The 26,105-nt window shown below is 45.9% G+C and overlaps 1 protein-coding gene across 4 annotated transcripts in view; it reads right to left on the bottom strand.

The window, feature by feature from the left end:
- Positions 1–26,105, bottom strand: part of CACNA1A (calcium voltage-gated channel subunit alpha1 A) — a gene marked incomplete at its 5' end in the record, with an annotated part of 211,930 nt that overhangs the window by 170,025 nt on the left and 15,800 nt on the right. For 3 of the 4 annotated variants that reach the window (XM_080796328.1, XM_080796331.1, XM_080796329.1), the window contains 2 exons: positions 2,043–2,182; positions 4,478–4,583. In XM_080796328.1, the coding sequence (XP_080652454.1) occupies positions 2,043–2,182; positions 4,478–4,583 (246 nt within the window). The remainder of the gene's footprint in view (positions 1–2,042; positions 2,183–4,477; positions 4,584–26,105) is intronic. The other variant, XM_080796330.1, reaches the window with a different exon arrangement.

Here is a 26,105-nt window from a genome sequence, read left to right as displayed (position 1 = left end):
GTGGGGCAAAGGGAGAGGGAAAAAGAGTGCATCTCAAGCCAACTCCACACTGAGTGCGGAGCCTGATCCCATAACCCTGAGATCAGGACCCAAGCCAAAATCCAGAGTGAGATGCTTAATGGCCCGAGGCACCCAGGCACCCCTTTGTTACGTACTTTTAACAACAACAATAACAAAGTCAGCTATTAGGATGTTTCACAGACAAGTTTCCTACTGAAGTAAGAAAAAGATGCCCAATACCACAAAATGTCCTTGGAACCTGCCAAGGTCCCAAGCCACAGGACTATGGAAACAACAAACAGAGGACCCTCAGGGAGCACTCAAGCCCACTAGAGCTAGCCCAGGGTACCCACAACAGACTACTCACATCTGAATGCCTCTACCAAAACAGTCCAATATGACAAAGCTCTTTTTGGGAAAAGCAACATTGCTCTGAAACAACAAATGTGCTCAAAACCTGAATTGCAGGAGCCCAGCCACCACAGCATGGGTGCTAAGACCCATGACATCTGCCAGGAGAGACAGGCTCTGGAACAGAGCCTAGAGGAGAAATTTGATCCTCGAAGAGAATTATGACCCCAAAGAAGACAGCTGTGACCCCACAGAGGAGAGCTGTGACCCCATACAAGGGAGCTGTGACCCCACAGAATATACCTGTGACCCCACAGAGGGGAGCTGGAACTCCACAGAGGACAGCTGTGACCCCCGAGGAGAACTGTGACCCCACAGAGAACAGCTGTAATCCCATAGAGGACAGCTGTGACCCCACAGAGACAGCTGTGATTCCACAGAGGAGAACTGTGACACCACAGAAGACAGCTATGACCCCCACAGAGGGGAACTATGAGGAATGAATAGAGGTCTTGGAATACAAGCCAGTCTTATCTTGGAGGAGAAGAGTGGGTGGGCAGAGGAGCCAGAAATGAGCACAAAATGGTAATGTCTATGCTGACATCTGTTACAGAACTCTGGGGTCCCTGAAAGAGCCTGACTGGCTACTCAGCAAACCCACCCTTCTTTCTTCTAAGCACAGTCAAATGTTTCTCAGCTTCCCCTGCAGTGATGTGTGTCCTGTGAATAAATTCTAGCCAAAAGAACAGGAAAGGAAGAGGCATGTGCCAGGCCCATAAAACCTTCCTAGTATCACTTTGTGTGCTCATTTCTCTTCCGTGGTTTGGTGTAGACAAGCACAGAGTTCTTGGAAGCTGTGAGTCAACAATGAGGAGCCACAATGTGGCAAGGGCCTGGGTTCCCTCAATCACTGCTTGAAGGAGAGAGCCCTGCCAACAAGGAACAACTGTTTTGGACTTTCAATGAGTGAGAAATAAATTTCTGTTGTGTGTAAAACATTACCCAGTTTTTTCTATTGTTGTCATAACAGCTAGTGTTACCTTATAGAGAGGGTACTTGGTGGAAAGTATATATACACTCACCTTTCAACTGTGGCATGCTATATACAGATCCAAAAACTCTTCTAAGACGGTCACTGTACCTTATCTAGCTTGGTTTTCTCCATAGCCCTACCACAAACCACTGCACTTAGAAGTCCTCAACAAACACTTACCAGCTAGAAATCAAGACCAACTTGGAATAAAGGCATCCCCAAATGAGACAAAAGGACCACCACTTATGCACAACAATTAAAAACTTGATTTCTGGAATCACATAATATTAGGTTCAAATTCTAATTCCACTAGCCGGGTGATCTTAGGCAAGTTCATATCTGTGCTTCAGAGCTCTCCATGGTCCCACGGGAATATTGATATTTCCTAACTCATTGGGTTGCTGTGAGGATTAAATGAGAGAATGCACAGAAAGCTCTCTGGAAGCAGTCAACACTAATAAGCCGTTATTCTAATTGTAACCAAAAGCATCTGCTGCAACATGCAGCCAGGGTACGGAGATGGGTGCAAGATGCAGAGGCATGGTGAAGAACATGGGGACTCAGCCTTCCCGAGCCCAGCCTGTACACACCAACCATGATGTTTCCAAAGTCTTTATAGTTCGAGATAATTCTAAGAAGCACAGCATCTGACACTTACCCTGTTAGCACCACCACAAAGTCCATCACGTTCCAACCATTCCTTAAGTAAGAGCCTTTATGGAAGGCAAACCCCAGGGCGATGATTTTAATGCCAGCCTCGAAACAAAAAATTCCAATGAAGTATGGTTCTGTATCATCCTGGAAGGGAGAGAAGGTAAGGTCAAGCCCTTTGGCTGGGCAGAGGGTGGCATAATTGGGGACCTTGCCCACCCAGACATCTCCACCCATTTTTTCTCACCTCTCCTACCCTCCAGCACCCATTGCCCCCCCAACGCATCCTTCCCAGAGTTCTCTTGCTTTTGCAAAAGAGGCAGAAGCATGGAGAAAGCACCCTCCTTCTTTCCTTTTGGCCAATCTCACATATCACTTGGTCAAACAAAATTGTTTGTTTGGATCCATGATGTCTAGTATAGCAGCCACTGGTCACATGTGGCTATTTAACTGTAAGTTAATTCAAATGAAATAAAATAAGAATTCAGCTCCTCAGACACAGAAGCCACATTCCAATGACTATTATATCAGACAGTGCAGATGGAGAGCATTCCCATCACTGCAGAAAATTCTACTGGAAAGCACTGGTTCAGTATGTCTGTCACACAGATCACTCAAGGCCTTTGAGGTTAGACCCTGTATACCAACCTCACCCCTGGATCTGACACTCGTGAAGGGTCTCAGCTGGTATGCACCAGCACAGCTCTTCAGGTTGCTAAAATACTGGAGTGATACTTCCGCATTTGGTAGCAAATGGCCAGTGTCCTGGTCCCCAGACCCTCACTGAACCTCCTGCGAGTTTCTGGCTTCCAGCTGGTAGTCTATAATATTTTAAATTAAGCTGTAAGCTCCACTCCATCAGAGCCCCTACATGGATGTTTTCCAACCTGTTATGAAGTTTTTCAAGCTTCAATCCTTTCTGCCTTCATGTTTCTTTTCCTATCAGCTTGCCATGATACTACTATTTGCTTTCTATTTTTCCAGCTGACTCTCTTAGCTTCACCTTAAACAAAAACCAAAAAAAAGTCTTGAAATCATAAGTTTAATAGGTTAGTGATATGTTTTAGAATACATATTATAATTCATACCTATTAACATTTGGGTGTCTTGAGAACCATCTATATTTTGTGGATTAGGAATGAGTGGATTCTTACATCCCCCTCTACCTATACTTGAGCTATTACAGCTGGATCTGAAAAGGTGACAGAAGGGAAAAGACGTCTCCTTCTTTGCACCATCAGAATGCCAGGAGAGGAACCAGGGGGCTTAGGGATGGGTAGGGGAATCAAGAAAAATCTTAGTGCTAGTTTATAGCTTTGCTGAGTTTCACGAAATGAGTAACTTTGAATGAGGACTATGAACGTCCCCCAGAGCTGATATCCATGACAGGAGACACAGAAGATAGAAGAACAAGCCAAATGATACCAGATGCAAGGAACCAGGCCAACATCAGAATGCGGAACATGCCTTAGGGCTATGGGACTGGTTTCTGCCATAAGTCAAGGGCAGGAGTAAAAACAGCTACTTTAGTTTAAAGGGCTTATGCAGGAATGCCTGGGTGGCTCAGTTCATTGGGCATCTGTCTTTGGCTCAGGTCATGATCCCAGGGCCCCTGGATCAAGGCCCACGTCAGGCTCCCTGTTTAGTAGGGAGTCTGCTTCTCCCTCTGCCCCTCACCCTGCTTGTGCTAGTGTATTCTCTCAAAAATAAACAAAATCTTAAAAAAAAAATAAAAGGTCTAAACAACATAACAAAATCTAGACCCTGCTTGGATCCTGGTTTGACCAAACTGACTGAAAAATGCTATTTCTGAGACAAACATGAAAATCTGATTCCTGACTGGGTGTGACATGGTTCCAAGAAACCACTGCAAGTCGTGTTGGGTATAAAAATGTCACTGTGGTAATGGAAGAAAATGCCCATATTTTTAGTGATGCAGAGTTAGGTAATTACATGGCAAAGAACTGACAAGTTGTCTGGGATTTGCCTTCAACGATTTTGCCCAGGAAAGACAAACCAGTAAATGCAAGGGGAAAGCAAAGCAAACAGGGCAAAGTCTTGACAACAGTTGAATCCAGCTGAGGGGCTCATGGAGGGGCTCATTGTATTATTCTCTCCATTTCCATGTATACTCAACACCTTTCACAAGAATTTTCTTTCTAATATGATGTTTCTATGGACTACATAAACACTTGTCAAACACTGTCATCCTGGTCGGCATTGGGTTTGCCAGGTCTGGAGGGGTGAGTCATGAAGGCATCTCTCTCTCCAGATTATTGGTATTCATGAAATTTAGGCTTCCCAGGTGGGGGGCTCATGATCCATGATCCAGCTCTTGGCTCCAAGACTGAGAGTCCACTCTGCCCTCTGCCCCCACCCCCCCAGCCATGGCAGCTTGCCTCTAAAGCAAAAGAGAGACCCCTCGAGAGAGACATCACTTACCAGTCGTTCAGACATTGGGGTCTTGTCATCGTCGGGTAGGTGTTGTTCCAGAGCAAGGACAATGCAGTTTGCTATGATGGTGGCTAAAATCATATATTCAAAGGGAGTATGGAGGAATTAAGGAAAATCTTTCCAGCTTGTTTAGGCTCACAGCAAAACTCAACAGAAGGTAGAGAGATTCCCCATTCTCCCTCCGCCCCCACACATACACAACTTCCCCCCCCATTATCAACATCCCCCCCACCGAATGGTGCATTGTTATAATCAATAAACTTACACCAACACAACATTATCACCCAAAGTCCACCGCTTACGTCATGGCTCACTCTTGGTGTTGAACACTGAAAAGTCTGGACAAGTGTATAATGACATGCATCCACAACGAGAGTGTCCTGTGAAGTAGCTTCATTGCTCTAAAGACCCAACAGATGACTTTTTAAGGAAAATGTAGATGTTATTCCTCCATCTCACCTCCAACATTCACAGAGCAAATATTAATTCAGCACATACTGGGTGCCGGGCCCTGTCAGGGTACTGGGGACACAGCTTACAGTAAAGGAAACAAAAATCTCTGCCCTCGTGGGGAAGAAGTGAGTGTGTGAGACAACCACACATATAGAGCGTTACAAGGTGGTGAATGCTACGCAGAGGAAAAGCAGGAAAGGAGGTTGGGGGTTGCAATTAAAGTATGGTGGTTGGGGTGCCTGGGTGGCTCAGTTAGGTAAGCATCCAACTCTTGATTTCAGCGTAGGTCATGATCTCAGGGTTGTGAGATCAATCCCCACGTCAGGCTCTGAGCATGGCAGGGAGTCTGCTTGAGATTCTCTCTCTCCCTCTCTCTCTGCTCCTCCCCCTCCTCATGCTCTCTCTCTCTCTCTCAAATAATAAATAAGTAAACTTTTTTTTAGTATATCTTTTTATAAAATAAGTGCAGTACAGTGTTCAGATCTGACGCTCAAAGCACAATCAACAAAAGAAAAAACAGGCAAACTAGGCGTCACCAAAATTAAAAACTTTTGTACATCAAAGAGCATCATCAAGAAAGTGAAAAGACAACCAACAGAACGAGAGAAAATATTTGCAAATCATGTATCTGGTAAGTCTGGTACCCAGAATATTTAAGGAACATTTGTCACTCAATGACAAAAGATAGTCCCAATAAGTAATGAGCAAATGGCCTGAGTAGATATATCTCCAAAGAAGATATTCAAATAGCCAATCAACACATGCAAATATGCTCAACTTCATCAACCATTAGGGAACTGCAAATCAAAACCACAATGAGCTACCACTCCCCATCCACTAGAGTTAAAACAAAACAAAACAAAGCAAAAACAAAACAAACAAAAAACCCCACAGAAAACAGTAAGCATTGGCAAGGATGTGAGAAATTTGAACTTTTCTGTGTTGCTGGTGGAATAGTGCAGCCTCTGTGGAAAATAGTTTGGTGATTCCTCAAAAAGCCCACAGAATTACCATATGATCCAGCAATGCATATCCTAGGTGTACACCCCAGAGAGGTGTACAGCAGGTACCGAAACACATGTTCATAGCAACACCATTGCAACAGCCAAAAGGTGGGAGCAGCGTGGATGCACGGATGAACAAAAAGTGGTCTATCTGGACAACGGAACCATCCTTGGTCATAAAAATGAAGTGCTAATACACAGCACAGTGTAGAGGAACCTCAGACACGTTGTGCCGAGTGAAAGAAGCCGCACATAAAAGGCCACATACTGTATGATTCTGTGTGTGTAAAATGTCTAGAACGGGCAAATCCACAGAGTCAGAAAGCAGACGGGCGGTTGCCAAGGGCCGGGGGAGGGGGTTGGGAAGTGACTGCTTAATGTTTTGGAACTAGACAGATAATGTACAACAAACACTCTGAATGTACTAAATGCCACTGAATTAGTCACTTAAGAATGGTTAATATTGTTACATGAATTTCACCTCAATAAGTAGAAAATAATATGGTGGTCAGGGTAGGCCTCTGAGAAGCTGACATTTCAAGATCTGATGGAGGGAAAGGGTAGTCTGTGTGGTTATTTCCAGGGGTGGCATTCCCTCTTCTTCCAGGCACAAACTCCTTCTTGTATCCTGGGAACACTGCTCTGGGCGGACAAGGCCTGGTGACCTGCTGGAGGGTCTCTACTTGGGGAGGGCCTTCCCTGCTCACTTTACATTAGGACCTGGTCTGCTGATCAGCTCGTGAACCAGAATGTCCCCTGTTCCCCTGCCAGACCCAGAGAGGCACTGCCCAGTCAATCTGGGTGTAGAGAAGTGGGTGTCAGAAGGGAAAGCCACAGGGTACTTACTGGTCAGTCTGGAGTAGAGCTTCCCCACCTTGGCACTACTGACATCTGGGGGCAGGTCATTCCCTGTGGTGGGAGTGATGAACAACAGTATCTCCTTCTCTCTAGTTACGACAACCAAAACTTAATGACAACGGACAGTGACCTCCAGATATTGCCAAGTGTCGCCTAGGAACACCAGGATCCACTGTTCTGTGGAAGGATCAAAGAGCATGCCTTGGTGAACTTGGCCATGTTAAACCTCTGGCCTCCTCCCAGCTTTCTCCCTTGGAAGCCTAACTTGCCTTGTTCTGTCCTTTGGCCCTAGAGTTAGGTTGGGCCTTTTGGAAACTCCATAAAACCAAGGGATCTTATAGGCTGGTGGAGTGAGAGTATATACTCACTTTCCAGGTGGGAAAAGAAAGTCTGGAATGGACAACCTTGGGAGTAAGAGTCTAAGTAAACCAGGAAAACCAGGCCTTCTTTGTCACCGGCTTCGGCCTTTGCCTCCAGCTGAAAGCGGCTGAGCCGCGCTTCGTGCACACTCTGAAAAGCAAATCTGACACTCAGGGCAATTTGGGGAGCCAACAAAAGCCGGCCCTGCCGACGAGTGCCTCTGATTGGCTTCCTGCCTCCAAGCTGACAGTCATTAGGAGCACAGAGAACAAAGCTGGGCTATGTTGCACAAATATTCCATTCTGCCTCACCCTGCAGCCCAGAAAATAAGAGACAATATTTGTATACAGAGAAGCAACGCCAAGCCCTTCCCTGGCCTCCCCTTGCCGAGGCTTCTGAAGCCATGATTTGAATCTGATGATTTCACTTCCCTTCCCTGCCAACTAGCATCTTGCTCACTTCTGTATGGAGCTGCCGGCTCACTCCTGGAGTGGAGGGGGTGTGTGGCCTCCTGCCCCTAAACAGCTGGGATGTGACTTCCTCGCCATCAGACTTGAGCTGAGGTTCCAGGAAGAGTCCCAGAAGACTGGCAGCAAGCAGCACTTTCAGGGTTGCATTATCAGGATTTCAATTGTCCAGTGTCGCCTGGATTTCAGGCCCAGAGCTCTCCGGATAGAGCGATGAAGCCACAGCATGGGGGAGAACGGAAAGAGGCTGCCCACTCTTACCTTACTGCTTTTTTCTTGTCAAACATGGCAATACCGGCTATCGAATATTAACCCTTCTCCCCCCATGCACACACGGACCCTGCCAATGTCCACAGATCTGCCCCCACCATGGGAATCTGTGACATTGACCTCATACCCTTGCTACTGAATGGCTGCAGAAGAGCATCAGCTGCATCCTTTAGAAATGCGATGTCTTAGCCCCCCCTCCCCCCACGCTGACCTGCTGAGTCAGAATCTGCATTTTAGCAAGATCTTCAGGGGATCTGTGTGCACAGTGAAGTTTGCCTTAGATCTATTTCAAGGGTAGGAGGAGACCAGGTAATTGTGGCTTTGAGTCATCTCAAGAGAGGTGGGGGCTCCCCTCTCTCCTCCACATTCTGACCCTAGGAGAAGACTTTGGGAGCCCCAGACCAGTTTTCTGGCTGCACACAGGTAAGGGGGCTGGTAAGAAACCCAAGATCTTGATGAAATAAGAGCAAACTGGCATGAGACAAATAGGCAGAAAAGAAAATTCCAGCTGACATGGAAGGAGTCACAGCCTTCCCATGACTCCCATGTCACTCAGAAGAAAAGCCAGTCTTCCTGGCAGCCAGCAAGACCCAGCATGACCTGCCCTCATTGCCTCCCTGCTCTCGTGACCTCCGTCTCCCTGTGTTGGCTCAGCTGCAGCCACACTGGCCTCCTCCATGTTCCCCAAACACGAGGCATGTCCTACACCAGGGCCTTTGTACCTGCTGTTCTCTCTCCTGGAATATTTTTTCCCCACAGACCCATATGGTTCCCTCCCTCACTCCCTTTAGGTCTTTACTCAAAAGTCACATCCCCATAAGGCCTTTACCTCTTGCCCTGCTTATTTTTTTCCTCGGCCCCGTCCCTGGTCAAATATATGCTCTATTTTTCTTCTTTATCTTGTCACTGTTTGTCTTCCCTAATAGACTATAAGCTCCATGCAAGCAGTGATTTTTGTCTACTTTGTTCACTGCTTTGTTCTCTGCACCTAAGAGAGCATCTGTTTTTATAGTAGGTGCTCAATAAACACCTGAATAAGGAAGGAAAGGTGGGTGGGTCCTGTTTTTTTGCATCTTCTCTCCCCACTCTGTTGTATGCCAAGTCTTGGTGGGCATGTCAAGAACACAGTCAGCTTCTTAAAATATGCATTGATGTGGTAGGCACATGGACACAGAGATGGGGTACTGCGTTCTTGGCATGGGAGGAGATGCCTCACCCCAGGCAGAAGTCAAAGGTAGTCCAGGCAGGGGGAGGTGAGGCTTTCTCAGCCCAACCCTGAGTCGTGCCTGTTCCTCCCAATTTAGAAATCCTGGGTTCTAACTCACAGCTGCGGTGAGCAATGCTTCTGCTAGCTGAGCTGAGCTTTCCTGCTCCCTGATTGGTTCAGGGAGAAAGCACCTGTGTCAGCGGGATCCAGAATAATCAGCCAGCCGAGAGGCCAAGGGGAGGGAGTGTGGGGAGAAGAGATGAAAGGGGAGAAGCATCCCTGATGGGAGGAAAAGCTGGCTCCTGAAATGGCTTGTGGAAGTCAGGATAGCAAACAGCCCTGCAGGCAAGCGCAGACACACAAAGCTCCCCGCCTCCAAATTAGATTGATCAGGACCACAGAGGCCCCAGAAAGGGGTTGTGTGTGACACTGGAAATGACCAAGTGATTCTTCCCAGGGAAGAAGGGCTGCATCTGCTAACAGGATCTGCTCTTGGGATCCAGAACATCAAAGAAAATCAATTTGCAAAGCAGGCATGGCTGATGGTTCCAGCCCCTTAGCAAGACCTTGTAGGATGTCTAAGTAATTCATTCTTCTCTTTATGATGTCCCCATCCCTACCTCATTCCCAACTTCCTGTGGTTGTTGTGAAAATCAAATCAGGTTTTTTAACTCATCAAGACCTTTCTTCTAATATAGGGGCTGCCTGATGTTCTGAGGAAACAGATACTTCAGTGAGTCAACCAGGCAGTTGAACTTGTGGAGAGAAGCCAAACAGACCTTATTTTCATGTTAGTTCCATGCTCATCACAATTACAAGGAAAAGAGCAGGGGGGTACCAGGGTCCTAGATGTATGAGTTTAGGACATATTCTTTGCTTCGCTAAACAAATGCCAGCATTTAACTCGGCAATATGATAAACTATTATGGGCCCATTAACAGGCACAACAACCTAATTACAGCTGTGTTTATTGACTGTTTCATTGGGCAGACACCATGCTAAGCATTTTACACTCGTTTCAGTTAATTTCTTGCAACAGTTCTACAAGGTAAGTTGCAAGCTCCATTTTCCAGATAAGGAGATCAAGGCTCAGAGAAGTTAAAAAAATTGCTCATGATCACAGAGGAAATACTGGAAGAGCTAGCACTCACCCCAACATCCATGCTTGCAAACCAGAGACCATTCAGCAGCTTGCTCTTATTAGAAGGTGGATAGTTTTGTCTTTATTTAAAAATTGGAGTTGGGGTACACCTGGGACCTTAACCGTATGGATGAAACCAAATGGATTAGACCTCAACTGAGTCCCAACTGCCACAATTGAATGTAGTCATGACCAACAACTGCAGGCTAATCCATGCCCTCATAAACCCATCCTAAGTGGGCTATGTTAACGAAAATTTTACCTTCCAATACTCCAGAGTGTCTAGTTCTCAGACATGGGGTTTGAACTCTCCAATGCATATAACAGCCAAAGCCAAGCCTACAAAATAGCTTTCCACCAGCCCATTAGCTAGAGACTCTAGTGATGACAACACGACCCAGGGCAACTCTGGGCGCAGCCTGGGAACTTTTCAGCACCATGGCCAGCGGCATCCGTTTCACTTCCATCCAGACATGGCAAGCCTGGGGCAGGGCAAGCAACCCAGCGTCAAGTATTAACACACTCTAGACATTTGTAAAGACCTACATTTCACATCTAGGGTAGAGAAAAAAAAAATCATTATGTCACCAGGAAGATCAAATGAAGAGAAAATTAAAAACCCAACACCAAATAGATGTGATGGGTCATTTGTTTTTTAATATAATCAAAGAAATTTCAACACTTTGGTTCTATAGAGAGAAGTCTACCCAGGGCATCTGGATCATGCTTCTGCTCAGAAAACTGGAAATAATACATGAGAAGTCATAGAGAAGAGTAGTTAAAAGGGCTTGGGGGTCAGGCATGGTTCTGATGTTGGCCAAAAGAATTTCCTTTTCTGAGCCTGTTTCCTCATACATAAAATAAAAAAGTCATGCTTACATTGCAGGGCTGTGAATAGAATGAACGGACACCCACGATACATTTAGAACAGGACCGGGGATATAGTGTGCACTCAATACATAAGTATTTAATTATTATTTACTCTGGTTCCTGCATTGGATCTTAATATTAAGAAAACTTAACATGCCTATATAAAAATAGGAAACTTAACATGCTTATAAAAGCATAAGATAGGGTTCATCTCCTTGTGATCATGCAATCAGTGCTCATATTATTATGTTTATGACAATTACAGCTACCAGTATTATTAACCTATCCTATGCCTTTTTTGCCATCTAAGTCTCGGTCCCTTCCCTTCACTGGAAGCTTTCAACATGTACTCTCATCATGGCTGACTGAGCCTTCTATCAAATCTGAAATCATTCCCGAAACAGGAGGCAGTGAAGGTAGGCGATCCACTCCACAAATACCGGGCTGAAATAAAAGTTGCAAAAATCTCCAGCAGGTATCCCATATCAATGGGATTATACAACATGTGATCTTTTTTGTCCGGCATCTTTCATTCAGCATAATGTACACACCCATGTAGGGGTGTGTACACATACTTTGATCCTTTTCATGGCTGTGTAGTATTCCATTGTATGGACTACATTCCCTTGTATGGATGTGTGTGTGGATGTACTTCAATTTATTTATCCACTCACCCACAGATGGATGTCTCGACCTTTTTGGCTATCCAGAATCTGTGACTCAATAGAGACAAAATGCAGAGTCACGTTTGCCAGGAGGTGAGGGGCAGGAGGAAATCAGGAGCAACTGCTTCACGAGGTAGGATTTCCTTTTGGGGGTAGGAAATGTTCTGGAGCTAGATTGAGGTGGTGGTCACCAGACGATGTGAATATTCTAAATGCCACTGAATTGTTCACTTGAAGATGGCTAATTATATTATGTGATATGGAGAATCTCTAAAAAAAATTCTTCAATTTCTAAAAAACTGTTGTTGGTTGTGCTTCGTTTCTTTCTCCTTGATTCTCATAGTTCCTATTATATGCTGTTACTCACTGACTTTCCTCTGAGCCATGAACCATGAACAGAAACACCACCCAGGCAGCTCTCAAGATCTTTCTTTTTAAATAACTGCTTTTAGTTATAAAAAGAATACATGTTTATTGTATTCTTTTTAGTTTTAAAATTTGTATTGTATTACTTAAAAAATGAAAAGCCCTTAGCCCAGCCCACAGCCCAGGGATAACCACCATTAGCAGTTTTCTGTCTATTTTTCTGATTTTTCCCTACACATGTTCTTTACCCTGGCTGCTGTGTCTTCCTGAGTTACTCTTCCCCTAAATATGGGCAGGGCTCATTCCCTTGCTTCCATCAGGACATACTAAAACATTATCTTCCCAGTGAGACCTTCCTGGCTTCCAGGTCTAAAGTCTCAACCTCACCAACATTGCCATCCTCCTCCCTGCTTGCTTTTTGTTAATTATTTTAGCAACTTATCACATCAAACTATACGTTTTACTTATGTATTTTATTACGTTGATCTCTTACTGGAATGTCAGCCCCTTCTGGGGCTTGTTCTCAGCTGTGTCCCCAGCATTTAGTGCCCAACACATAGCAAGTGCTCTATAAATACCACCAAATGAGTGAAAACAAACATACGAAATCATGTTTTCCTTTTATAAAAATGCCATTGTGATATGCAATGTTCTGACCTTTGCTGTACCCCTCACAGCACTGGACCCATTTTTCCATATTGACACACTGGATCACCTTCTTTTAAAAGGCTGAGCAGCATTTTTGTGAATTAATGCATCATCATTTCACATTTTCTTATATGCTTCCAGTTTGTCTCTATTACAAAGCTGTGATGAGTAACCTGCTCACACAATCACATTCCCTGAGACGTTCCCTCTGTCCAGGCAAGTTCTTCTCCCCTTGTGTGGTACTGTCAACCTGTGCAGTGGTCAGTGAAATCTTCCATGTCCTTGGCATCTTCTCTGAGCATTTCATCAACCTCTTAGCTTAAACTCAAACCTGGAAATTCCGTGAGGGCCATCAACTCCAAGGCCGAGGAGATCACTGGCAGCTTCAAATCAGTCCCCAAGAACCAAAGGAAAATCAAGCCCAGGCAGATATCTGCCATGATTGCTCCAAGGAAACCCAGTGAGGCCAAGGAGAAGGGCCCCAGGAAAGCAAGTGAAACAAAGGACCCTCCGAATCTAAGTATGGTGAAACTACCCAAGAAGCCAGGAGAGGTGAAGAAGGCCCTCTCTAAACCAGTTGCAGCCAACAAGAAGGCCCCCAAGATAGAGTATAAACAAGCCAAGAAATTCTCCCTCTTCTGACCAGACAAGCCATGAAAGTCTTTCCCAGTGTCACTGGACTCAGCAGGAAGTCCAAAGTTAAAGGAAGTACCAGCAGCCAAGATACTAAGGCCCATGGGAAAACAAAAGCTGAGAGTCAGACTGGTGGAGCCAGTTACTTTCTATGACCTTCAATTTCCACCGGAAAAACCACTGTCCATGTCGGCCCCTTCCTTCTGAATCACTGGAAGAGATCCTCACCTCTTCCTCAATGACCCTGATGAACTTCAAAGCACTCCAGCCATGCATGCCTAGGAGCAACACCGGCCATCTCCAAAATACCCTTTCCCAGCATCCTTCTCTTTAGCCGCAACTCTCCTCCTCCCGGCTTACTCGCTCTCCTAAATGCAAACGAACATCCATCCCATGAAACCCTGCCACTCACTGACCCCACCATTTCTCAGCACCCTCTCCTTACTTCATTTCCTTCCTTGTCAACCTTACAAAGGTTGGCTATATATCACTTCCTTGCATTTCCTTTGCTTCTGGAAAGAGCCCATCCCTGGTGAACCCAACCAGTTGCCTTTTTCATGCTTGTAAAGAGGTACATTCCTGAATGAGATCAATGATCTGGGCTGACGATGTTAAATTCGTGATCCTAAATCTCAAAATGGGCATTTGAGAATTCTAGCATCCTAGATGGGAGAAGATACCAGTCAGTGCATACTGGTGTACTGCTGGGAATGACCCACTTTAGGGAAGTTAATATTCTCCCATCATTAGAAACCCCACCCTTGTCTCCAAATTTCCTTCCAGACACAAATCCATTTCTCTGCTACCCTTCACGAAGAAGTTGACTCCATGTATTGCGTTCACTTCTCCACTTTGATTTTTTTTCTTCTGTCTGCTCCTCCAGGCTGTCTTCCAGCTCCATCACTTAACCAAAACTCTCCTAGTGAGGATCACCAAGGACCTCAAGGCTGCCAAATCCCAGGACCTTTTCAGGCTCAGATTCCTTGGCTACAGCTTCTTTTTATCTTTTCTACTACCTTCTTGTCTCTCTTTCTTGCTCCTTTCTTACTCAATCTCTCAACATTGGTCGTCTCTGGGGCTCAACCCTGGGTAATCTTCTATTCTCTACCCATATCCACTGTCTAAAGGCCTCATGTATTGGGATGTGTTTTGCCACTCTCCTGATGCCCTTCCCCCAACATATCCACTCATCATTCTGCTTGGTGTCCTGGGAGAGACAGGGCTGGCTCTTGTCTCAGCTCCTACCTTCTGGGAAGGTTTGTTCAATGGGAAGCGCCAGCAGGAGATTGGAGGGAAGAAGGAAGACTTGGGGTATTTCTTTATCCCATATGCTCCCCGCTACAGTGTCAGGTTCTGGTGATGGCTGTGTCTTGTTGTGCCTTCTGACAGGCACTTCTGACCTCATAGAAGTGTTTACTTTCATTCCCTAGGGCTGCCATGGTGAATTACCACAAACTGGGTTGTTGAAAGAACAGAAATCTCATCTTTCACAGTTACACAGGCCAGAACCCCATAATTAAGGTATAAGCAAGCCTGAGCCCCCTCTGAAGGCTCTAGGGTAGGATCCCTCCCCTGCTCTTTCAGCTACCGGAGGCCCTGGGTGTTCTCCAGTTTGTGGTCACATCACTCCATCCTCTGCCTCTGTCTTCACATGACCTTTTCTTGCGTCTCTCCTCTTCTCTTCCCTCCTAGGAACACTTGCCATGGAAATGGCTCACCATTGCATTCCCAGCGCCCCTTCCAGTGCCAGGCACCTAGCAGGACCCCAATCAATGTCTGTTGAACAAAGCAAATGAATCCACATCTGTTTTATTTCTCTTTACCTCTCAACAGCAATTCTTTCTGCACCTTCCACCGTTTTCCAGCTCTCTCTGCTGTTGCACTGCCAAGCCAAGTCAAACAGACTTTCCAGAAAGTCCCAAGCCCCCGGTGTAGCTCCTTCACATGTCCCCTGGACACATCCCCAAATATTTGGGTCTGCCTGGCCCTTTCTTCTGCTGGCCCCACCATCTGTGAAGACTCTCCTTGAAACTTTATCTTTAAAAAAAATAAAGCAACATATTCTGTGCCTCCAAAAGAAGCTTTTACTTTTGCAAACTCTATTGATTTAATCCTAGAGGCTGCTGGCAGCAGTCCTAGGAGCTTAATCAATACAACACCCAGCACAGCCGGGACATCAGGGAGCCTTGGCCTTGGTCTTCACTGACCCTGACTGAATCTCTTGCAACAGTGAAGAAAGATTTACAGTAGGGCACGGGACATTTGCAATTGCTCCAGGATCCTGCTTAGGTGAGCAGAAGAAAATGTCTTCAAGCTCAAGGCACTTCAGAACTATTTGTTAATTTGCAGTACGGTTGATTCCATGGGGGTGGGGGATAGGAAGAAAGCAAGAAATCAAAGAGAACAGAGAGGGGCACCTGGGTGGCTCAGTTGGTTAAGCAACTGCCTTCGGCTCAGGTGATGATCCTGGAGTCCTGGGATCGAGCCCCATATCAGGATCCCTGCTTGGCAGGGAACCTGCTTCTCCCTCTGACCCTTCCCCTTCTCATGCTCGCTCTCTGTCACTCTCTCTCTCTCTCTTTCTCAAATAAATAAGTAAAATCTTAAAAAAAAAAAAAAAAGAGAACAGAGAAATACTGCAGGTTCTAGAACCCGGGTATAAAGAGCAGAAGTAGAACCGGCAAAGAGAAGGTGGGAAAAAGGAAGAAGAAGAGTGCAAAAATTCAAACTTGGATTAAGTTAAAATAGGAATTCCTTCACCCTCAGCAGATACTAAGTGATCAGGGAAGGAGAGAGAGAAGGTCATAAGAAGAAGGAGGTTGAGGGTAACCGAATCAGTGCCCAGGGCTTTAGAAACCATTCATCTGCTTGAACGAAAAGTCAAACAATTCCTTTCACTAACTTTTTTCAAGATTGAAAAACAGGGAAAGGAATCAGAGGCCCCATAGAAAGCAAGCAAAGGGGAATACTTGTTGGCTAGTTTAAATGCACATTGGAGTGCCAGGATGGCTCAGGCAGTTAAGCAACTGACTTTTAATTTCAGCTCAGGTCATGATCTCAGGGTCATAGGACTGAGGCCTGAGTTAGGCTCTGTGCTGGGCATGAAGCCTGCTTAAGATTCTCTCTCTCCCTCTCTCTCTGTCCCTCCCTGCTCCCTCTCTAAAAAAATACTAAAATTAAAAAAATTAAATGCATGTTGAGTAAACATAACTCTCACAAGAACACTGTGCTTCGACATTAGTCCCAGGGCCCAGACAATGAGGTATTCTAGCCCCAGTATTCTACATCCTGCTGTAGTCAAACATCTCCCAAATTTCAGCGGCTGAAACCACCATGGGACTATTTTCTTGTTCATGCTATGTGCCCAATGCAGGTGGGATGGGGACTCTGTTCTATGCTGCTCCCTCTCCAGTGCCTAGTCTGAGGGAGGCTCCATCTCTGTGCATGCATGATGGTGGAGGCAGGCAAAAGGAAACACAGTAAAACATACACTGATTCTTCAAGCTTCTGCCCAGAAGCGACACGTGTCACTCGTCCTCACATTTCATTGGCCAAAGCAAGTTAGAGAGCCACGCCTGACTTCAAGGAGGTAGGAGAAAGAACACTACTGTGAACCCCGAAAAGAACTAGAATTATTAGCTGAGGAAGGTGAAGGATTTCCACTCAGGCAGACAAAATGACATGCCCAAAGTCGAGCCACATCAAGGGTGGCAGATGTGGGATCAGAGGCCAGGACTACAAGGCCCCACGCTCTTTAGATGCTATGGCCTTGCCCATGACAGAAACTGAGAATAAGACTTACAGTGGAGGCAGTGGGGAGAAGGAGCAAGGAAAAGTAATCCACCAGGGGCGCCTGGGTGGCTCAGTGGGTTAAAGCCTCTGCCTTCGGCTCAAGTCATGATCCCAGGGTCCTGGGATCGAGCCCTGCATCAGGCTCTCTGCTCATCAGGGAGCCTGCTTCCCTTCCTCTCTCTCTGCCTACTTGTGATCTCTGTCTGTCAAATAAATAAATAAAATCTTTAAAAAAAAAAAAAAGTAATCCACCAGCTGAGGGAGAGCTAAAAGGAGCCAGAAAGTGAACACCAGAGCCTAAGTAGAGAGGTCTCATCTTCAGAAACTACAACACATCACAAACATCAGGAGAGGGGTGGGGGAGTTTCATACTACTTTCAGAGAGGTCGACAGTAACAGAGAATGGAGAGGAGATTTATTTGCAGCCACATAGGGACGTGGGGGCACAACCATAAAGGGAACCTGAATGCTTCTTGCTTTGTTCCCCAAAGCCGCCATCTGGGCTCAGGTCGAAGGTCTGACAAATGCTGGTTGGTGTTACAGCGGCCCCAGAAAGCCAAGGCCAGGGCTTGCCAGGACTCCCATCAGATGCACTGTCCCTCCCTGGACATGTTCCTGCACAGTTCTGGGAAACCTGGACCAGAGCTTGATGGTGTTCCAGAACGGATGGCTTGGCCCTTCTGATGACTCCTTGCCCACCCCAACCCCAGGGCCGAACTGGAAATAGGACAGATTCTGACTACAACACAGCCAGCCAGTACTCGGGAATTCCAAATAGATGGGTAGCCCATTTAGTTTTAGAGCAAGGCTTCTGGAAAGAACTTGCCGTTGCTGCCAATGAGTCATGGCCATTTCAGTTATGAGCACCCACTATGTGTCACCCAAGTGCCGTTTGCACATTAACTCACTAAGCCTTCACTGCCTATCTGTCCAGAAATCCTACTGGTCAACCTTCAGATTATATCCAGAATTGGTGGTTGCCAAGAACTGGAAGGAGGGAGGGGGAGTGACTATTGCCCCGTATAACATTTCTTTCTGGAGGATGAAATGTGAGTCTAAGTAGAGCTGATGGGGGCATGCGATCTAAGCCACCTCCCGATAGTGCTACCCAGATTTTATGACAATTTGTCATCCTATGACATCACATGACATCGTTTGACAACTTGTCAGCCCCACTGTCTTCACAATGGACAGGGAGCTCCATGGGTTTAGAGATCTCATGATGGTTTTCTTTCCATCCCATGTTTGCAGATATATGGATGAATGAGGACCCAAGAGCCCCTTTGTCCAAGAGGCTGCTCCTGAACTTCTCCCCAGACAAATCCTCATCTCTCTGTCCTTGGAAACTAGAGAACTAAGCTCCTCCCTTGAGCTGTTTTATAGATTTTTTTTCCTTTTTTCCTTTCATTCTTTATTTCATTTATTTATTTTTTTGTCTTCCTTTCTTCACTCTAGAAGCAGACAGTTCTGGTCGGAATGCCACCTGCATCCCTGCAACACATACGCATCATTGTATGTTGTGACAAGTGCTATGAGGAACGATGAAAGAAACCAGGGAGGGGGGAATGGGTCAAGAAAGGCACTGAAGATGCACCATTTCATGCAAAACCCAAGGGATATTTAAGGGTTCACCAAGTGAAGAGTTGGGGCAAGGTCCAAGAATTTCACAGCAGCTTTATTAGCAATGGCCAAAATGAGAATGAACCCGAACACCCAACAACAGGTAACTGGATAAGCCCAGTGTGGGCTTTTCCATACCACTGAATGCTAATCAGCAGTAAAAATGAATGAAGATATATGGCACACTCATTCAACACATTTATGTGCAGGTGTTGTTGTAGAGGAGAAGAGGGAAGAGCCACAAGGTACTTGGGGAAGGAGGATGCAGGCAGAGGGAAAAGCCAGTGTGGAGACCCTGAGATAAGACTGTGCCTGGTGTGTTTGGGTCAGAGAAAAGAGGCCGGAGTAGCAGGGAGAGTGAGGGGACACTGTGGGGAGAGGAGCTCAGAGATCCTCATGGGTTTCCCCAAGGCACAGAAAATCAGCCATGGGCAAGGAGAGTGGTAAGTTCCAGAGCTCAGAAATAAGGGAGGGATGGTGCACCTGTGTGGCTCAGTCAGCTAAGTGTCCAACTCTTGATTTTGGCTCAGGACATGATCTCAGGGTTGTGAGATCAAGTCCCGTGTTGGGCTACACATTGGGCATGGAGCCTGCTTACAATTCTCTCTACCTCTCTGTCCACCCGCCCCCTCACTCACTCTCACCCTTTCTCTCTCTCTGAAATAATAGGCAGATTTTTAAAAGATTTTATTTATTTATTTGAGAGAGAGAGAATGAGCGAGAGCATAAGTGGAGGGGGCAAAAGGGGAAGGAGAAGCAGACTCCCTGCTGAGCAGGGAGACCGACGTGGGGCTCAATCCCAGGACCCTGGGAACACGACCTGAGCTGAAGGTAGATGCTTAACTGACTGAGCCATCTAGGCACCCAATAATAAACAAATTTAAAAATAACTAAATAGGGGTGCCTGGGTAGCTCAGTGGGTTAAAGCCTCTGCCTTTGGCTCAGGTCATGATCTCAGGGTCCTGGGATCGAGTCCTCCCGTGTTGGGCTCTCTGCTTAGCGGGGAGCCTACTTCCCTTCCTCTCTCCTGCTTGCCTCTCTGCCTACTTGCGATTTCTGCCTGTCAAATAAATAAATAAAATCTTAAAAAAAAAAAACTAAATAAAGGAATAAGGGAGGGGGAGAGGAAGGAGAGAGACCTGAGCTTAGAAAATCTGCCACCCTCACTCCCCACGTCTTATCAGACAAATAAGCCTAGTATTAGAACAGCCCAGTGGCCTGATATGCTTTGCTGAAAGACAGGAGGAGCAAAGGAGGGAAGGAAAAACTGGTTTTGTAAGAAAATAATATAAACAGAGAAATATGGAAAAATCACTGATACATAATAACACATACTAGATTAGACCCTGGCAAACTATGGCCTGTGGCATGTTTTTTAAATAAAATTTTCTTGGAAAACAGCCACACCTGTTCATTTACTTATTGTCCATAGGTGTCTTTGCTACAACAGCAGAACTGAGTGGCCCCAATAGAGATCTGTGGCCCACAAAGCTTCAGATCTTTAATATTTAGCTCTTTGCAGAAGAAGTTTGCTGGCCTCTGGACTATAACAAAAAGACAGAACTACATATTACTACATTAAGTCTTTATAGTATATATTAACATACAACTCTATAACATAAAATAGTAAAATCACTAATATAACAACTACATTGAGTGCTTATTCTATGCGGGGCAGTGGACTAAGCTTTTTTGCCTACGTTATTGCATTAAATCTGTTCAACAGCTTGCTGAATTAGGACATTATCATTATGGTTCTTACTGATTAAGAACAGACCCTGGAGCCAAACAGCCTGGGTTCAAATACCACCTCTGTCATTCGTGGAGTGTGAGACCCCAGAAGAGGTACTAAACCACTCTCTGTCCTGGTTTTCTCCTTTGTCACCTGGAATGATGACAATGCCACCTACCCCTCAAGGCATCGAGAGGACAAACTTATTTGATGCAAGTGAAGCACTTGGCATATCGTCCAGAACTTTCGAACAGAGGCACTGGGAGGTGAAGTCACTTGCCTGCGTGGCCAAGCCCAAGTGGTTGAGCTGGGATGTGAACCCATGCAGCCATCGCTACCGGAAGCAAGGATGTGGCAGAAGTGGGAAGGTGATAAAAACCAGGAACCATGAGCTCATGAGAGTAGAGGGAGCACATGGCCCTAGGGGACATGGGTCTATCTGCCACACTCCTCAGTGCAGGGTGGGGTGGTTTGAAGGTTGGGACCTGGTAGGTTGGCTGCCAGAAGCAATGAGCCTGCTCTTCCGCTCTCCGTGGAGGGGAGGACAGGTCAGTTAAACCTGAATGGAGGAAGACAGGCCAGTGACAGCCCTAGCATCACAAGTGTTCAAAGAAGTGGGCAAGGCTGGGAGGGGACAGGCCATTGTTACAGCCACTGGGCTGATCCTGGAGGGGGCTAGATACCGGGAACACTGCTAACACAGCTGGGCTGGATTGGGATAGGGTGGACAAGAGCCATTGTTAGCATGTCCAGACTACAATTTCATTTGTGCACCTACTTCTGGCTGCCAAGACAGCCTCCAAAGAGAGGGAGGGCAGGAAGCAACTCCTCCAATTGCTTCCTGCCCATGGGACCTGAGTCCACCTTCCTGGGCTCAGGCTGAGGGCCCTCTCCTAGACTTCACCTCCCACAACATGGTCACTTGCTTCAGGCGGGAAGCTTCCCTTGCTGCCCCCCAATCAGGCACTTCCCTCCACCCCAGCCTCAGGTTAAACTGAGGGCCTTGCTAGAGGTATGGACTGCCCACTAAGACCCCAGCTACCAGCTCTCTAAGCAAAGGGCCCCACACTCAAGTCCGGCATAGAAAGGAATTCCTTTCAAAGATTAAAAGATTTCCACACAGAGGGAGAAAAGAATGAGGGAGAGAAAAGAAAATGTGCTAGGAGGGCACACAGCACCCAGTAATCACCACCACCACCACTAATAACAATAATAATAAAACAACAAAGTAGACTTTTGACACTCAGGAACTAGATTTCTCTTTGTGAAAAAGATAATGTGATGTGTTCACTAAGCCTCATCCTCCTAGATGCACACACGGACTAAATGTCCCAGTGTTCCCTGTAGTTAAGTAGGCTTCAGGTGCTGGGGCTGTCTTTAGCTACTCAGAGTCCACCATCCCTCTTCTTCCTGCTATGCCTAGGGAGGCTGACCTGTGTCGATGGCCTCATTGAACTCCCTACCTTCTGGCTTCCAGTTGGGTTTGGACAATGGGGAGCCATGGCAGGAGATGGAGGGAGGCCATGAAGTTGGGGTATTCTGCCAATTTTCTGGGGTTGCAGCTTGAGTCAGACAGCTTTTGTGATCTATCTCGCTCTCTCTCATCCTATCCCCCACTCTTTCCTCTCTGTTTTAGTTTATTGCCCACATCTCTCTCTCTCTTTTTTTAAAATAAATTAGTTAATTCATTTCAGGGTGGGGAGAGGGGTAGAGGGAGAGAGAATCTCAAGAAGACTCCGTGCTGAGTGCAGTGTCCCTAGGCAGCGTGATTTCCTGACTCTTAGATCCGGACCTGAGCTGAAACCAAGAGTCAGATGCTTAGCCAATTGCCCCACCCAGGCACCCCTGCCCACATCTCTTAATTCAATTCATGAAGAGTGTCTTCTGTTTCCTACTAATACACCATGGGATGAAATTCTAGCCAACAGAATGCTGCCAGAAAGAGGAAGAGAGGTTCACTACTTCTGCTCCAAGCCTTAACATACATGGATATAACTTTTTTTTAAAAAAAGATTTTATTTATTTATTTGACAGAGAGATCACAAGTAGGCAGACAGGCAGGCGGGGGGGTGGTGGGGAGCAGGCTCCCTGCCAAGCAGAGAGCCTGATGCGGGGCTCGATCCCAGGACCCTGAGACTATGACCTGAGCCAAAGGCAGAGGCTTAACCCACTGAGCCACCCAGGCGCCCCTGGATATACCTTTAAAGAGATGACTCCTACCCAATCCCTGAGGTTGGCTCCACCCCCAATACCAGCACATCATGTGACTCAAATCTAAGCCAATCAGAGCACCCCTTTCCCATCTCCCAATTCCTGGAAGAGATTGGTTCAGGCATGAGCACCTGACCCCAGCACAGCCAATCAAAAGCAGTAAGTCATTTGCTGAGAATGCTGGTAAAAACGGCTGAGAAAGAGAATTAATTTGGATATTTTGGGAGGACCAAACCGTTGGAACTGCAGTCATGTCCTGGCCAAAGGGAGAATGGAGCCAGCTTCAGAAAGCAGAGCCCGGAAACCAAGGCCTAATGATGTCATCTGATCCCTGGATCCAGACATGCTGGACACCGTCACTCCCTGGGCTCTTCCGTCCCTGAGCTATTAAATTCTTTTCTTGTTGCTTAAGCCCCTTTGACTTTTCGGCCCCTGGCAACAGAAAGGCACTAATGGATTTAGTAGGTAAATGTGATGAGTCCTCACTGTGTGTCAGGTCTAAAGTTCAGACCAGGTATTTTATTTTCATTCTCCCTTTACAGTCTAGGAAACTGAGGCCTTGTAAATTACTCAGGCGCACCCAAGAGGAAGTGGTCTGCAAGCATGTGCATGGGGAGCTGGTGTGTGACCTCCTATTAACCAGATGGGGCCTGAAAGTCAAGGACTGGATTCCAATCCCCAAACCCACATCTTTTGTATGAACTCTAGGGTGCCAATTAACTTCCCCTCATTCTATAATAAAACTGAGGTTAAAATCCTTGTCTCTCTCCTCCAGGCACCTCCTAGGGTGGGTTGGGGGGTGAAATATGAAGCAATAACTAAAGGCGTTTTGAAGGAAAGACTATCTAAACTCATTGTTGTCATTGTTATTAATAAATGGCCATTGTTGAATTGCTTCCAGAAAACCCTGGGGGCCAGGGGCTGTCCAGCCACTCTCTTGGCTAGAATTCCAAAGACCATCTGTGGCAAATACGTCCTCCAGAGCACATACCCTTGGCATGAACACAAACTGCTTTTCTCACCCAGAAAACTCAACCAGAAAAGGAAAAGAGATAAAGAGAGGGGAGAGGAAAGGGGAAAAGATCACGCCAGCTCGAAACAACTTTCAGTCCGAGCCATGATTTCTATCTCCACAGCCACCATTCCAGTCCAAGGCACATGGCCTCTTCCTTGAAGGACTACAACCATTTCCTCACTGGTCTCCTGGCTTTTTGTTCTTGCCTGGGGCCCGATCCATTCTCCACACAGTAGCCAGTGGGGCCATTCACAGACACAATTGCATTATATTGCTGCTTTAGTGGCCAGATGGTGCCTTTAGGAAAGATACCACTTCCTAAACTAAACATCTGCCCCAGGACCTTTCACATGCTGCTTCCTCTGGTCAGAACATCTTTCCTATGACTCCTGCCCTGACTCTAGCAGAGTTGCACTAAAGACTCAGTTTATCACACCTCCCTGGGTGGGGTGGAGGGTGGTTTTACATGCTCCTCACAGAGCAAGCTCGAGTGGTCTCTTCTTACAGGGCTTATAGCATTTGTGACTGTAAACTAAGTAGCTACAACTATTTATCTGTCATCCTTGCTGAACTGTAACCTCCATGAAAGCACTCTCCACATCTGTTGTGTTTATAGCTGTAAACCAGTGCCTAGTACATAGTCAGTACTCAAAAAGTATTTGTGGCTTGACCTGCTGAGTACAAAAACAGATCAGACTAAAGGAAGTAGGAGTTAAACAGTCAGAGAGGTTGTCTCATAGGTCATGAGGCAAGTCATTGGAATAAATGGTGCTGGGACAACTCTTATGGACATTGGAGCTCTACTGCATACTATATGCAAAAATCAATTCCAAGTTGACTGAAGACAGAAAGTGAGAAAAACGATAAAACTTTTAGAAATAGCATACAACATCTCCATGACCTCAGGGTAGGGATGGTTTTCTTATATAATATACAAAACCCATAAACTGTAAAGGAAAAGATTTCTAAATTCAACCACATTAAAATTAAGAACGACTGTTGTCAAAAGACATCATAAAAAAGGATCAAAAGGCAAGCCAAGAGAAGTTTTGCACAGCCAATAATGATGAACGACCTATTTCCAGAATAGACAGGGGTCATCTACAGATCAATACCGGAAAAAAAAAAAAAAGTCAACCCAATAAAAAAAGTGGACATGGTATGTAGGGTGCTTCATGAAAGGAGGAACTTGAATGCCCAATAAATATAGTAAAATGCGTTCAGCCGTTTTGTAATCGGGGAGCACAGGCAAATCACAACCAGAAATCACACATCTACTAGAAGGGCTGCAGTTAAAGTCTGACAATAACAAGTGTTGGTTAGATGTGGAACAACTTGAACATTCATTCACTCCCAGCATGAGTGTAAATCAGTACAAACACTTCGCAACACAGTTTCATATATTTAGTCAAATCGAAGATGCACTAATTTTAATATCCAGAAATTTTGCACCAAGGCCTCTATCCTCAAGAGACTGCTGCACACATGCAGCAAAATCCATAAACGACAAGCAATGTGGCTCCTGACGGTGCCCAAAAGGAAAACAAACTCACATGTTCATCATCAGTGAACAAATATGACCACGAAGGAGCCACAGAGACCGCAATAAGGATGAATTTTACAAATATAATTGCCAACCAATGAAGCAAAACGCGAAACCATTCATATCACCGAAGATTATTTATACTAAGTTCAAAACCACAGAACGTTTAACTACATTGCTTAGGGATGCACACCTAGGTGGTGAAACCACAAAGAAAAGCAAGCTAATGGTTCCCATACAGTCTTCACCAGTGCTTTGTGAGCCAGAATGCACCTATGGGAGAATCTGAGGGGTCAGTGGCTCTGGCTCTTGACCCATGCAAAATGGACATTCACTTCATGGTTGGTCTTTAAAATGTCCATCTATGTTCCTGTATTCTTCCCCAGGTTTGGTCTCTCTCTCTCAGGTGCACACGCACGCGCACGTGCACACACACACACACTTACTCACTCACTCAGCCAAAGACTGACGAGACACAATAAGACACGTACACCAAGGGATGGTTTATGAAGAGAAAGGGAAAGGGGACAAAAAACCCAGAGAGAAAATGAAAAGATAAGAGGGACACAGGAAATGAAAAAGGATGAAGACCAGGCAAGAAAGCAAGAGTCAGGAAATGAGAAATGGAGAGACAGAGGGAGGAAAAGATTGTCAAGGGTAATGGGGAGGGGAAGAGATACAAGACACAATATTCTCCCTCTTGTTTCTTTCTTCGCTTTTACTGGATTTCCCATTCCTCTGCCTCCCCATCGGCTTCCTCA

Source organism: Martes martes (assembly GCF_963455335.1).
Source record: "Martes martes genome assembly, chromosome: 1".
NCBI classification, from domain to species: Eukaryota; Metazoa; Chordata; class Mammalia; order Carnivora; family Mustelidae; genus Martes; species Martes martes.
The sequence above is the reverse complement of the archived record's forward strand: the minus strand, read 5'-3'. Positions and strand labels throughout refer to the sequence as shown.